The 12,738-nt window shown below is 40.6% G+C and overlaps 1 protein-coding gene across 1 annotated transcript; it reads right to left on the bottom strand.

Moving 5' to 3' along the window:
* Nucleotides 1–3,083: 3,083 nt before the first annotated feature.
* On the bottom strand, nucleotides 3,084–9,332 carry LOC310930743 (protein-glutamine gamma-glutamyltransferase 2-like; the record flags this gene model as incomplete). The annotated part of the gene is made up of 14 exons (XM_083893784.1): nucleotides 3,084–3,246; nucleotides 4,105–4,238; nucleotides 4,390–4,550; nucleotides 4,643–4,772; nucleotides 4,861–5,006; nucleotides 6,330–6,429; nucleotides 6,529–6,668; nucleotides 6,775–6,878; nucleotides 6,970–7,102; nucleotides 7,422–7,599; nucleotides 7,729–7,857; nucleotides 8,576–8,694; nucleotides 8,772–8,996; nucleotides 9,176–9,332. 14 exons carry the CDS (start codon nucleotides 9,330–9,332, stop codon nucleotides 3,084–3,086), a joined length of 2,019 nt encoding a protein of 672 aa, XP_083749910.1.
* Nucleotides 9,333–12,738: the final 3,406 nt, after the last annotated feature.

Raw genomic sequence — 12,738 nt, 5'->3', positions numbered from 1 at the left:
GCGACACTGCCCAACAACAATCTCCAATACTTATTGACCTAAATACATTTGTTAAAAGACTATACTTCTTTTTAAAACTACTAGACTAAAACCTTTTTGAGTTTTCGTCGACTAAAACTGGATTAAAACTACCACATATAGAAGTGACTAAAACTAATAAGCATTTTAGTCCAAAAGACTAAGACTAAGACTAAATCTAAGATGGTTGTCAAAAACAACACTGGTGACCAGAACGCCTCCCCGTCCCCCTTAAACAACAATGGGCGATTTGCAATGACATCTCAGTAGGAAACCCCCCTAAAGAGGCCCCACCTCACTTTAACCTCTGTGAAGTTATAGTTCTGCAAGTTTGAAAATGAAGAGGATTATTTACAGTGTAATGCATATGTTTTTTACTCAGTTTATATAGTTTTTTTAAAAGCTATTTACAGTATTTTATTGTTCTTTACATTTATATTGTCACATACTTAATTACAAGGTTTTTTCATGTGTTTTAACTCATACGTTTTTCGTTGGTGTCAGATTATTTATAACATAATGGTGATGAACACTGGTCGGAAGGGCCCCCTGGGAATTTTTGCTTAGGGCCCCTACAGACTCTAGAATCGCCTCTGTGTGCAGGGTTTAATGAATGACAGGACGCCTGTTTGTAACTGTTGTCAGTTCATCCCATTTCAAACCCTGGATGTAAAGAAAAAAAACACACGTGTATAAAAAAAAAATCTTTAAATATTTCAGTTTTCTAAAACATATCACCAGTAATATTTAAATATTTAAACTTCTCCACCGCTGTAAAGAAATACAAAGCAGCTGTAATATTTTCTTTTTCCCATTTTTCAATTAACAGTCGTAACAATATCATGAACATAAACGACAATAAATTAATAATAATAGTGTATTTACCATGCCTAGAATCCACGGCTCCAACCTTCTGCAGCCAATCACCTTTGTCCTGCTCTAACATCTGACCAATCACAATGATGTCTCAACTAAATCCGTGTTATGGAAAACGATCTGTGTTTATAAAAACACAAGTTATTTCTTTACATTTATTATTTATTGCCTTATTGGATTTGACATGATACACTGTGTAACAGACGAGCTAATGTTTCAGCGGATCAGTGTTTAGAGTTAGAGATTAGATCTGCGCAATCTATTTTCCAGGTCCTCTACTCGGTTCGAGGAGGTGTTGATTTTGGGACTCCAGGGATTTTACCGTTGCTTCAGCTGAAGTGATCCTTTCGAAGTTTTCTCCCACTCTTGTTTCTGTTTCAGTAAGGCGTTCTAGCATGTCTGAGAGTTGTTGAACCGTAGCGGGCTCGTTAACTTCGGAAGCAGGTTGAGTGTTGTCTGGAGCGGAACCTGCGCTCGTCTCCATGTTGATTAGCTGTACAGGTTGCGAATTAGCACTAGTTATGTAAGCTCGAATTCCTTGTTGTTTGCGATGTTTTGATGGCATTACTTACTTATTACCTACATTTCTAATGCGCATTCAGCAGCTTGTTGTGAGGTAAACATTGAAGCAACAGGACCGTATTGAAAGTAAATAATGCAAATTAGTCGGGAGCCTTTCCTCGTGCGTCTGCTCAATACGTCGTCTGACCCGGAAGTCGGATCAGTGCTTTTGTGTTGTATAAATATATAAATATAATTGTCAAAGCACGTCAAGTTACCGATTTGCCATGGCTTTTTAACCACTTCCTGGTTTTATTAAAGTGTGGTAGATAATGGATGGATGGTGTTTGGTCACAACCCGGAAGATGTGTTTGTCTTTTCAGTGGCTCAGCTGCAGAAGAACTCTTGCTCCCTCTACTGGTACAAATACTTGCCTACAGTTGAATATTGTACAGCTTAAAACAGAGTTTCTTAAATGTCAGAGGTTGAAGCCCCTTAAACATCCACCAAAGCTGATCAGTGTCATAAAAACCCTAACACATTATGTTGTTTTTGACTTATTTTCTTCATAACATCACACATACAAATACGGTCAAAAAGTGCATTTTCATGTTGCACCAACATTTGGTTTTAAATGTCAAATACACCCAATATAAGTAAATAGTTAAAGGGATGTGGAATATTCTGCTCCTAAAACAACTGAACCTAAAAGCTTATGCTAAGACTTTGGTCTTCATAAAACATCACATTAAAGCCGACTTTAAAAATCTTTATTGAGCAAAGCAAGTTTTTTTTAAAGAAATTTGAATCACAGTAATAAAGAGATGAAGGAAATACATGCAGACATGGAAATAAACAAAATACATTGAGGGATATTTGATTATGTGGCATATACTGTATAAATCAGGAATGATCTACTTTTCTGTGTCTGGGTCCAGGGCTGCCAACTTGTGAGGAAACCTTGGAGTGAGACATCGTGGCATGCTGGGCAAATGTATGTCTGGCCCAGTCGAGGTTACCACCACACACCCAATATATTTTTTGACCTCTGCCAAGGAGGTACATATTTTCGTTTGTTTGTCCGTCTGTTAGCAACATAACTCAAAAAATCACGGAAGGATTTGGATGAAATTTTCAGGAAATGTCCGCAGTGGGACCAGGAACAAGTGATTACATTTGCGTGATCTGCTGAGCTCTGAGGTCTGTGCTCTCTGAGTGCTTTTGTAGTTTATAGTAATATTTGATGCATTGCAAGCTTATTAGTGCTTTATGCTAAATGCTTGCCGCTCAGTCCAGGATGAGGCAACTGATCGGAACCAAACTCTCTAGGTGTCGCGGGTGGGAGCAGTTTCAGACATTTCAGCGGATGGATGATATTCGCACCATAAGCTTAGCGCGAGCTCAGATGTATTGGCTCAGCCAGAGACAGTTCGACATTGCACTCCTCGTCTCTGCAGGCATAACTTATCGATCGCGAAGGGCTTTTCTCAGGCTCAGCAGATTAGATGACAGATAAACTCAGCTGTCAGATATATTCAGAAGCGTTTTTTAATCATGACGTGCACTATCAGCGTGAGAAATTGGAGGTGTGGCGTGAGAGCGTGAGAAGTCAATCAAATGTGCGTGTCTCACGGCCAAAGCGTTAGCGTCGGCAGCTATGTGGTTCAGTCAGCAGAAATACTCTCAGTCTAACTGGACTCTGCTTTCTTCTTGTGGACGACCACAGTTGCGACTCCCTTCACGTCCTTCAGCCTGTCGGAGTCAAAGTTCACCAGGATCTTCCTCACTCCGACCCTCATGGGTAAGAAGTCGGATTTGACAGAAACTTTGGAGCCTGGGAGAATGTCACCACTGAAAGAGGGAAAAAAAAAGTTTTGTAAGGACCCTGTGAGTTTATTGTCTTTATCTTTCTTTTTCTTTATCAATCTTGGTCCTGGAAACCCACTGCCCTGCATGTTTTAGAAGTTTCCCTGCTCCAAAACACCTGATTCACATAAATGGGTCGTTATCAGGCTTCTGCAGTGGATGCTGATGAGCTGACTATTTGATTCAGGTGTGCTGGTGCAGGGAAACATGTAAAACACAGGCAGGGCGGTGGTTTGCCAGGATCAGTGTTGAGAAACACTGGCCTAATCCACACACAATCAGAACTTTTCCGATATAATCTCCTTTTTCTCGGTTCATAAAATGTTTGTTGTTTGTACACGACACCTCCCCAAAATGACCCCAAACACATGCAAGTGCAAGTGCTCGTAACAATGCAGTGACGCGTGACGTTTAAAGAACTGGTTTCGTGAAGACAGCATTTTAGGTCTCCACAGAACCCCAGTTCCAAGTGGATAAAAACCTGACACGATACTTAAACTTGTTCCTGTGTGTGCAGGCCCTTATTCAGTCAGTGTGTTTACACAAAAGCCCACAAGCAAGTACGAAAACACATGGAACCACAGCGTGATCCATCTCGCCGTTCACCGTTTGTTTTTCTACGACGTAAAAGGTCAACAGGAAACTGATTCAATACGTACTAGCTTACGGAGAGATAAAGCTCCACCTATGGAGGCGGAGTCAGACATACCCGGTCAGTAAATCAACATATTTGTAATCTGCAAGTTGTCCGATTGCCTGACTCAGTCGAGCTTGTGATCCACTCGTTAACTAAAGCAATATTCTACGGTGTAAGGACATGTGTCTGTCTTGTCCAACACTTACTCCACATGGATCTGTGTGGCAGGGAGACCGTGGCCCTCCACAGAGAAGACGCCACCCTTCAGTGGGACAGGCAGTGGATTGGTGAAGGAGATGTAGGCTGTCGCGTTCTCTTTCTGGTAAACCGTTCCCGGCACCTGGACACAAATGGGACAACTCAGTGTTTTTGTGGAAGAACATTGTGCACATGGTGCATTCCAGTCGGAGTTGGAAGTCGGAGTTTTCAAGTTGAAGGGGGATAATCTGACAAAGCTCATGAAAGTGTGTTTGTGCACTGTGTGCGCTCACCTCTACGAGGATTTCAGGTGTGCTCAGTAGGATGTTGATCATGGCGAAGATGGAATTGTCCTCGCCTGGACCCTCTAACAACACTTTCACTCTGATCAGATTGTGCTCAGAGACACACTTGGCGTAATCGTCGTAGCGTAGACGCAGCACTTCCTTGTGGGCTGAACACACGACATTAAAGAGTAAAATAAAACATTCATTCTGCCGTGAAATAACAAATGAATGACACAAAAATACTGTTACGGTTACTGACTGTTATTAGCTGGCACAGCAACGTCGGTCTCATGTTTCTGGCACTCGCCAAGGCTCAGAGAGTTGTAGGTGATGGCCTCAGCCACAATGGTCAACTTCCCTTCGGTGTTGTTGCTTCCATTATTGTTCACCTGTGGACAGAAGGGATTCTCCTTTAGTGAAAAGAAAACACACCCAACAACCATCCATCCATCGCTCCATCTTCTCATCCATCCATACCTCAACGATCACATCAAAGTCGGTCCCAAATGCAGGCTTGATGCGATTGATCGACAGATGCAGCTGTTCTGGTTTTGCGTTGAGAAAGACTGGATCATGGGCTCCTTTCGACGCCTTCTTATACGCTTCTCTCTCCTCTTTGGAGCCTGTGGAGAAGACGATGTCCCGGTCAGAGACAACATAATCCTGACAGGGATGAGTCTACACGTATGACCGTGAGAAGATACAGTCCAAGATCAAGAGGAAGTCCTCCCCAAGGGCAGTTCCATGTAACACCTTTAAATATCCTAACTCTGGGATTCACAGGCAGACTGACAGAGGATGCCCAACTGTTAACATACTTGTTTTATGTTCGGCATTGTCTCAGTTCTCCTCAAATCTGAGTTGCTTCCAATAAAGCTTTTCAACTTAACTCATCTCTAACTCCAGGAAACTCCATCTTTGGTCAACTCACTAAATAATCAAACCTCTGCAACAAAAGTCTGTTCATCCATTGGTACTAAAACAATGAATTCATGAACAATGGTCACCCAAATCCAGAATCACTATTTGGCAGCCGTTACGTTGACTGTTGGCAAACGGAGGGCGTCACCTGCAACAACTATTGGACGATACCAGCTGTCAGACATGCTGGTGTACACTGATAGGTGCCGTACTTTGTTTATTTTATTACAAATGGGAACAGCCATCTGGCTTCTACCGCTTTATCCTCCAAATAAGGGTCGCTGTGCTAATCTCAGCTGAAAGGCTGGGCCACACCCTGGACAGGCCACAAGTCCATTACAGGGCCACACTTATAGGTAACGGTCAATTTAGAATATCCAATTTATGGAATTCCCATATTGCATGTTTTGGGACTATGGTACACTCTTTTTCTTGGTTGGTTGGTTCTTGGTGGAACCCTCTAAAAGGGAAACCCTTTTAAAACTCTTTATTCAGGAAAGGGGTTTTAAAGGGTTCTCTGGATCAAAATGGTTCTTACTGGAACCATTAGTGTTACAAAGAACCGTTGAAAAATCCTTTCTTCTGGAAAGGGTTTTTCAGAAGCAAATGGTTCCAGGTAGAACCTCAGCCCTTGTTGAAGGACCATTTTGGAACCCTTATTTCTATAAGAGTGTAGGAAACCTGAGAACCTGGAGAAAACCCACGCACGCACGGGGAGAACATGCAAACTCCATGCAGCAAAGCTCTTGTTCTGACCAGGTCACAAACACGTTGGCTTCTTCAAGTTACAAAAATACAGACCCTTACGACCAAAGGGAAATGTTTACCAAAAATCAGGTGTGAAGTATGAACTTCCAACCACACTGAGTGCTTTCTGCAACCAGTGGAGTCGCCCCCCTGGTGGCCATTTATCATATTTTAACTTCTGTGTGTGAATAATCTTACATACAGCCCCTTTAACAGTATACACACTGAACTAAATACATGTGATTATGAACTGTGGTTTTTATAAAATCTCAACTAACCTTCAGGATATTTGTAGTGGTTGGTGACATCTTCTCTGACGTTGCGGAGAGCTTCCTTGGTGCTGATGTTCTTCCCCACCCAAATCTTGTTATCCAATTGCTAATGACAACAGTTATCATCATCATCATCATCATCATCATCATCATCGTCATAGTGTTTGTCAGTTTAGACAAAAGTCCTTGTGAAATTAACATTTACCCTCTCCAGTTTATTGTTTTTTTTCATCCACATCAGGATATCAGCGTTCACCTCGGCGAAGACAAACCGAGCGTCATAATTCACGCCCACATTTCCCTCCTTGATGGCTCTAACAGGACACGGGCCACAGCGATACATACCTGAGGGACACATGTTTTTGAACATGAAGCAATTCCTGAAACATCAGATGTCAGACAGAGTAATTTGGGAACTCAAAGAGAGCAAAGAGAGAAATCATTGATGTACCTTCACTCCGTTCTTGAGGGGTGGAGTCCATAGCCTGCCAGCCATCATTCCCATTGGGAAGATCTTTTCTTCTCATAATGGATTCATCCCAAACGTGGAAGTTCCTGGAATCACAAGATCAGAAATAATTCATAGTTTTCATCATTTTAAACTTCTCTCCTTGTTGTGTGTGTTTGTGTGTGTGTGAGATCATACCAGATACTGTCTTTCTTGCCAACGATCTCCAACTTTTCATTGATCAAAGTGTCAACAGAAAGGTTTCCATCAGTATCATGGGCTGACTCGAAGTTAGTGATGACGCGTGTTGGGATTCCAAGTAAACGCAGCACTGTGAGGATAAAAGCCAGACTGAGACATTTCCTTTCCCTTCCTTTCAAGATTTTGGGCTTGTTTTCAATCAGTGAAGCAGACTTCATTCATATAGCACTTACTACAAAGGACAAAGTGTTTTACAAGATAAAAACAGACACAGCCTCCAAGTGTTATTAATAAAGAGATTAAAAAGGTTGGTTTTGAGTTTACTTTTAATATTATGTCCGTTCTGAGCGTGTAAGAAGTAACTGAGTTTTGCTTTTTGATTAAAAGACGCTGAAAACACTTAATCTTAATCTTATTTTAAGAGCAGGTGTTTTGGAATCATGCCTCACCTGTGCAGGCGACACCAGCAAACACCCAACACTGTCCATATTTCACTGGCCTGAAGCCGCTCTTGCTCCATCTTCTGAGGATCTCCACGCTGCCGTTCCATTTTGTTGGTGGGACCCCGCCATCATAAGGCTCATGCCAGCGACCTTCCAACACACCCCTGTCATCGTTAGAGTTCACCTGCAGAGATGGAGACAACGCGAAGAGGAGGTGAATCACTGCACGAAGCACTGGTTTCATGTGTCTTCTTTTATCAGGAGGTGAATCAAAACAATAAGACAAGTACAACTGAGTGTCAGAGGTCGTCACCATTGCACTGATGATCCTGCTGACGTAGATGGGGTCAAATCGGTTCATGATGTCCAGCCTTGAATTCCTCCGGGCATCGTTGGAGTTGTCCAGAATTTGAAAACAGATGTCCAGCACGTCGTCTTCAAACTGTGACAGACAGTAAACAGTGAGCGTGTGAGATTGAGAGAAGGATGTCATGAGATTCAAGGACGGGAGGAAGAAAAGAAGATGCTGAGTGTTCACGGTCCATTATGGTAAAGTGAGGACTTCATGGGGGAGTGAGGACATTATGGAAAAGAGAAACATGGGGAAGTGAGGACAATATCAGGAAGTGAGGACATTATGGTAAAGTGAGGACAATATCAAGAAGTGAGGACATTATGGTAAAGTGAGGACATTATGGGAACATGTGAACTTTATGGTAAAGGAATAAGTTAGTTCTTATTTGGCTAATTAGTTAATGCTCTCCTAAAGGCTTGTGTTACCCCTTGACTACTCACACCCCGCAAAAGAGATACAGACTCTTTTCATGTGTCGTTCCAGGCTGCTGGAATGACCTACCGAGCACTACCAGAACAGCCCCTGTCTATCTTCAAGAAGCTCCTGAAAACCCAGTTCTTCCGAGGGCAGTGTGAAGAAAGGGACTTGGACTTTTGAATTCAAATCGTATACTGCTCAAACTGTTTTTCCAGGATCTCCCACTCCACCTTTAACTGTATTGCTGCTATCTTGTCCAGGTCTCAATTGTAAAAGAAATCTATGAGGGTCCTCAACATGAACGCTGTGCAGTAGCAGTTCAGATATGAGTCACTTCAGTCTGGTAATGCGAACAAAGTCAGAGAAAGACAGAGTGTCAGTGAGTTACCTGTCCGAAATTCCAGTGTCTTTCTCCGATGTGATCCCACTGACCCACGTAAATGATTCCATCTTCATTCAGGATATACTCCTTGAGCAGTCTTTCATCAGGGAGGTACACAGCGTCGTCTGGTTTACACACATTTGAATTATGTCACTGTGTTGAGATCTTTCATTATTTGGTGTTTGGATGAAAAGCAAAATACCTTTGCACCATGGGTTAAAGACCAGGGGGAATCCCATTCTGCCCGTCTTGACCAGTATGCGTCCGTCCGGTGAAACGAACAAAACCACCAGACCGTACTGTCCAATGATGGCGTCTGCTGGACTGTGCACATTCAGCACCAGGTCACCCTGAGCCTTCTGCTGACTGAACCACCACTTGTCACTGGGCCTGTTCTGAACCTTGATAATCACCTCATCTTTCTTACCTGAAGAATAATAACATAAATATTAATGTAATGTGTGTGTGTGTGTGTATATATATATATATATATATATACACACACACATATATATATACACACAAACACACATATATATATATATATATATATAAAAAATAAACATCAAATCCAACAGGGTTTTCCAGGGTTTGGGTTGTACTCACCAAGGTACAGGACCAGTTCCACGTGGTCTTTAGGGGTCACAGAGCGAGGGATCTTAACAGTTATGGAGAAAGGTTTACCCCTGCGCAAGATCAAGCGATTTTCACTGATCTCAATGGTGTGATGATCCAGGTTGTTTTCATGACTTCTCATATTCATGTCGGAAATCATATCTAACAGGATGCAAAGGTTAACAACCAGTTAATTTACATTTTGGTCTCTTAATGGCCCTGCAATTTACGTTGCATCACATAATTTATATTGTTATATTGTAAGTAGTCTGTAACGCGGCCAGTTCTGCTATTTATTTTTGATTTTATTAGTTTGTTTTTTATGTGTTTATGGCAGGTGCAATATACTGCATATTTGCATTTCTTTATCTTTTTTCTATCTATCTATAACACTGGGTTACAAAAAAATGTGTAAGTTGTCTATGTCTTTTCAACTGAATTAGGATCATTTTGCAGCACTGAATTCAAAAATGACATCATTTTTCTCAATCAGGTCAGGTTTTTATGCTAATTTGATTTAGAAAAATCTTAAACGTTATTCCACTTGCAATATAAAAAACAATTAGTCATAAGTGGGCACATGCACAATCTTCAGAATTTGTTAAGTGCAAGAAATATAAAATGATTTTGCATCATATAACGTGAAAATACCCGTACATGTAAACAAAAACTTTAAAAAACAAATACGTAGCTTTGTTCAGAAAGTTGACCTGATTGAGCAAAACCAATGTGATTTTTGGATTCAGCACATCAAAATGATCCTAAATCAGCTAAAAAAACCTTAAACAATACATTTGGTGTTGACCAGTGTAATCTATCTATTCATTATTTTATTGCTTTTATTTATTGTTTTTTTTACCAGCGTCTGTTTATTGACCAGGACCTTCACATATAATGATAAGATAATGATTGTAAGTGTATTGTATTTCTTTTTTTTATTGCGTTTGTTTCTTATTCACATCTCCTTCAGAACATAGCTTGACTTGTTTTTGTGTAATACTCTGCGTGAGCCTTTGAATTGCTCCAAATTAACATTCAAATCAGTCAATTTATTGCATTTCTGGGATTAATAAAGTGGTTTAAACTAGCTTTTCTTTTTTTTTTGGCAACTTTTCCAAAGCATAAATATTGTGTTCTGTCATAATGTTTTACTCAATTGTTGAGTGATTTAATCAAATTTGTGTTCAAAAATTGCCTGCATTGGAAATGTGTCGGCAACACTATATTATATTCTTCCCAAATAACATTTCCACACCCTCTGGCATTGTGATAATATTATAACAGTGAAAATATATAGGTCACATTAGTCTGTGAAGTCTGAGATCAGGAAGGGTTCAAAGAACAGAGGAAAAATTCAACAATTAGATAAGATAAGATAAGATAGCTTTATTTATCCCACAGTGGGGAGAGAACAGGGTTTAACAGTGGTTAATAAACTGATTATAGACATTTAAAGAATCATAGATCAGATATCACTTACCTTCTTTGTTCTCCATTGCAGGACTTTTCTCGTGTGGGATTAAAAGTTGCGTCTTCAAACTTTTGTGAGTGTCTGCTGCAGCTCTGCATTTATAGATAAGGTGAGAGACACTCCTCACTCACTCCTCCATGCCTGCCTTGCTGACTTCCGACATCACTTTCCAAAGAAGTACAGCCCCCGTGTGTACATGAGTGCATGTGTGTGTGACTGCGATAAGATGAGATAAAATATTTCCTTATTTGCTCCACAATTTATTATTAAGGTCATAACAAATAGAATAGAATACAAGTATATTATTCTCCATAAATATTCAGACATCGACACAGTTGTGTTTATTTTGGCTCTATACACCAATACAATGGATTTGAAATGAAACGAACAAGATGTGCTTTAACTGCACACTTTCAGCTTTAATTTGAGGGTATTTACATCCAAATCAGGTGAACGTGTAGGAATTTATATACAACAATTTATATATGTGCCACCCACTTTTTAGGGGACCAAAAGTAATTGGACAATTGACTGAAAAGCTATTTCATGGACAATTGTGGGCTATTCCCTCATCATTTCATCTTCAATGACACAGGTAAAAGTTCTGGAGTTGATTCCTGGAGTGACATTTGCATTTTGAATCTGTTGCTGTTAACTTTCTATATGAGATCCAAGGAGCTGTCACTGTCAGTGAAGCAAGCCATCATTAGGCTGAAAAATCAAAACAAACCCATCAGAGAAATAGCAAAAACATTAGGTGTGGCCAAATCAACTGTTTGGAACATTCTTAAAAAGAAAGAACGCACCAGTGAGCTCAGCAACACCAAAGGACCTGGAAGACCACGGAAAACCACTGTGGTGGACGACAGAAGAATTCTTTCCCTGGTGAAGAAAAAGCCTTTCACAACAGTTGTCCAGATCAAAAACACTCTCCAGGAGGTCGGTGTTTGTGTTTCAAAGTCAACAATCAAAAGAAGACTTCACCAGAGTGAATACAGAGGGTTCACCACAAGATGCAAACCATTGGTGAGCCTCAAAAACAGGAAGACAAGATTAGAATTTGCCAAACAACACCTAAAAAAGCTGTTATAATTCTGGAAGAAAATCCACTGGACAGATGAGACCAAGATCAACTTGTACCACAGTGTTGGGAAGAGAAGAGTATGGAGAAGGAAAGGAACTGCTCATGATCCACAACATACCACCTCATCAGTGAAGCATGGTGGTGGTAGTGTCATGGTGTGGGCATGTATTGCTGCTAATGGAACTGGTTCCTTTGTGTTTATTGATGATGTAACTGCTGACAAAAGCAGCAGGATGAATTCTGAAGTGTTTCCAACAATATAATCTGCTCATATTCAGCCAAATGCTTCAGAACTCATTGGACGGCGCTTCATAGTGCAGATGGACAATGACCCAAAGCAAACTGCAAAAGCAACCAAAGAGTTTTTTAAGGCAAATATGGAATGTTATCAGTCAATCACCTGACCTGAATCTGATTGAGCATGCATTTCACTTGCTGGAGACCAAACTGAAGGGAAAATGCCCCAAGAACAAGCAAGAACTGAAGAGCGTGTCAGTAGAGGCCTCACAGAGCATCACCAGGGATGAAACCCAGTGTCTGGTGATGTCTATGCCTTCCATACTTCAGGCTGGAATTGACTGCAAAGGATTTGTAACCAAGTATTAAACAATGATAGTTTGATTTATGATTGTTTAGTTTGTCCAATTACTTTTGGTCCCCTAAAAAGTGGGAGGCACATATAGAAAGTGTTGTAATTCCTACACCGTTCACTTAATTTGGATGTAAATGCCCTCAAATTAAAGCTGAAAGTGTACCGTTAGAGCACATCTTTTTCGTTTCATTTCAAATCCATTGTAGTGGTGCATAGAGCCAAAATAAAGAGAACTGTGCCGATGTATGGACCTAACTGTACATTTAATAGCCAAAATACAGACAGTGTGAGCTCGTGTATATGAAGGTTTAGTTAAAAGTTATTTAATTTATGTGGAATTACAGTGGTTATACTGAACATGGGATCAACCTGAGGAATTTACAGCAATATTAGAATTATCATGCAGC

This window comes from Microchirus variegatus (genome assembly GCF_963457635.1).
Source record: "Microchirus variegatus genome assembly, chromosome: 8".
Lineage (NCBI taxonomy): Eukaryota > Metazoa > Chordata > Actinopteri > Pleuronectiformes > Soleidae > Microchirus > Microchirus variegatus.
The sequence above is the reverse complement of the archived record's forward strand: the minus strand, read 5'-3'. Positions and strand labels throughout refer to the sequence as shown.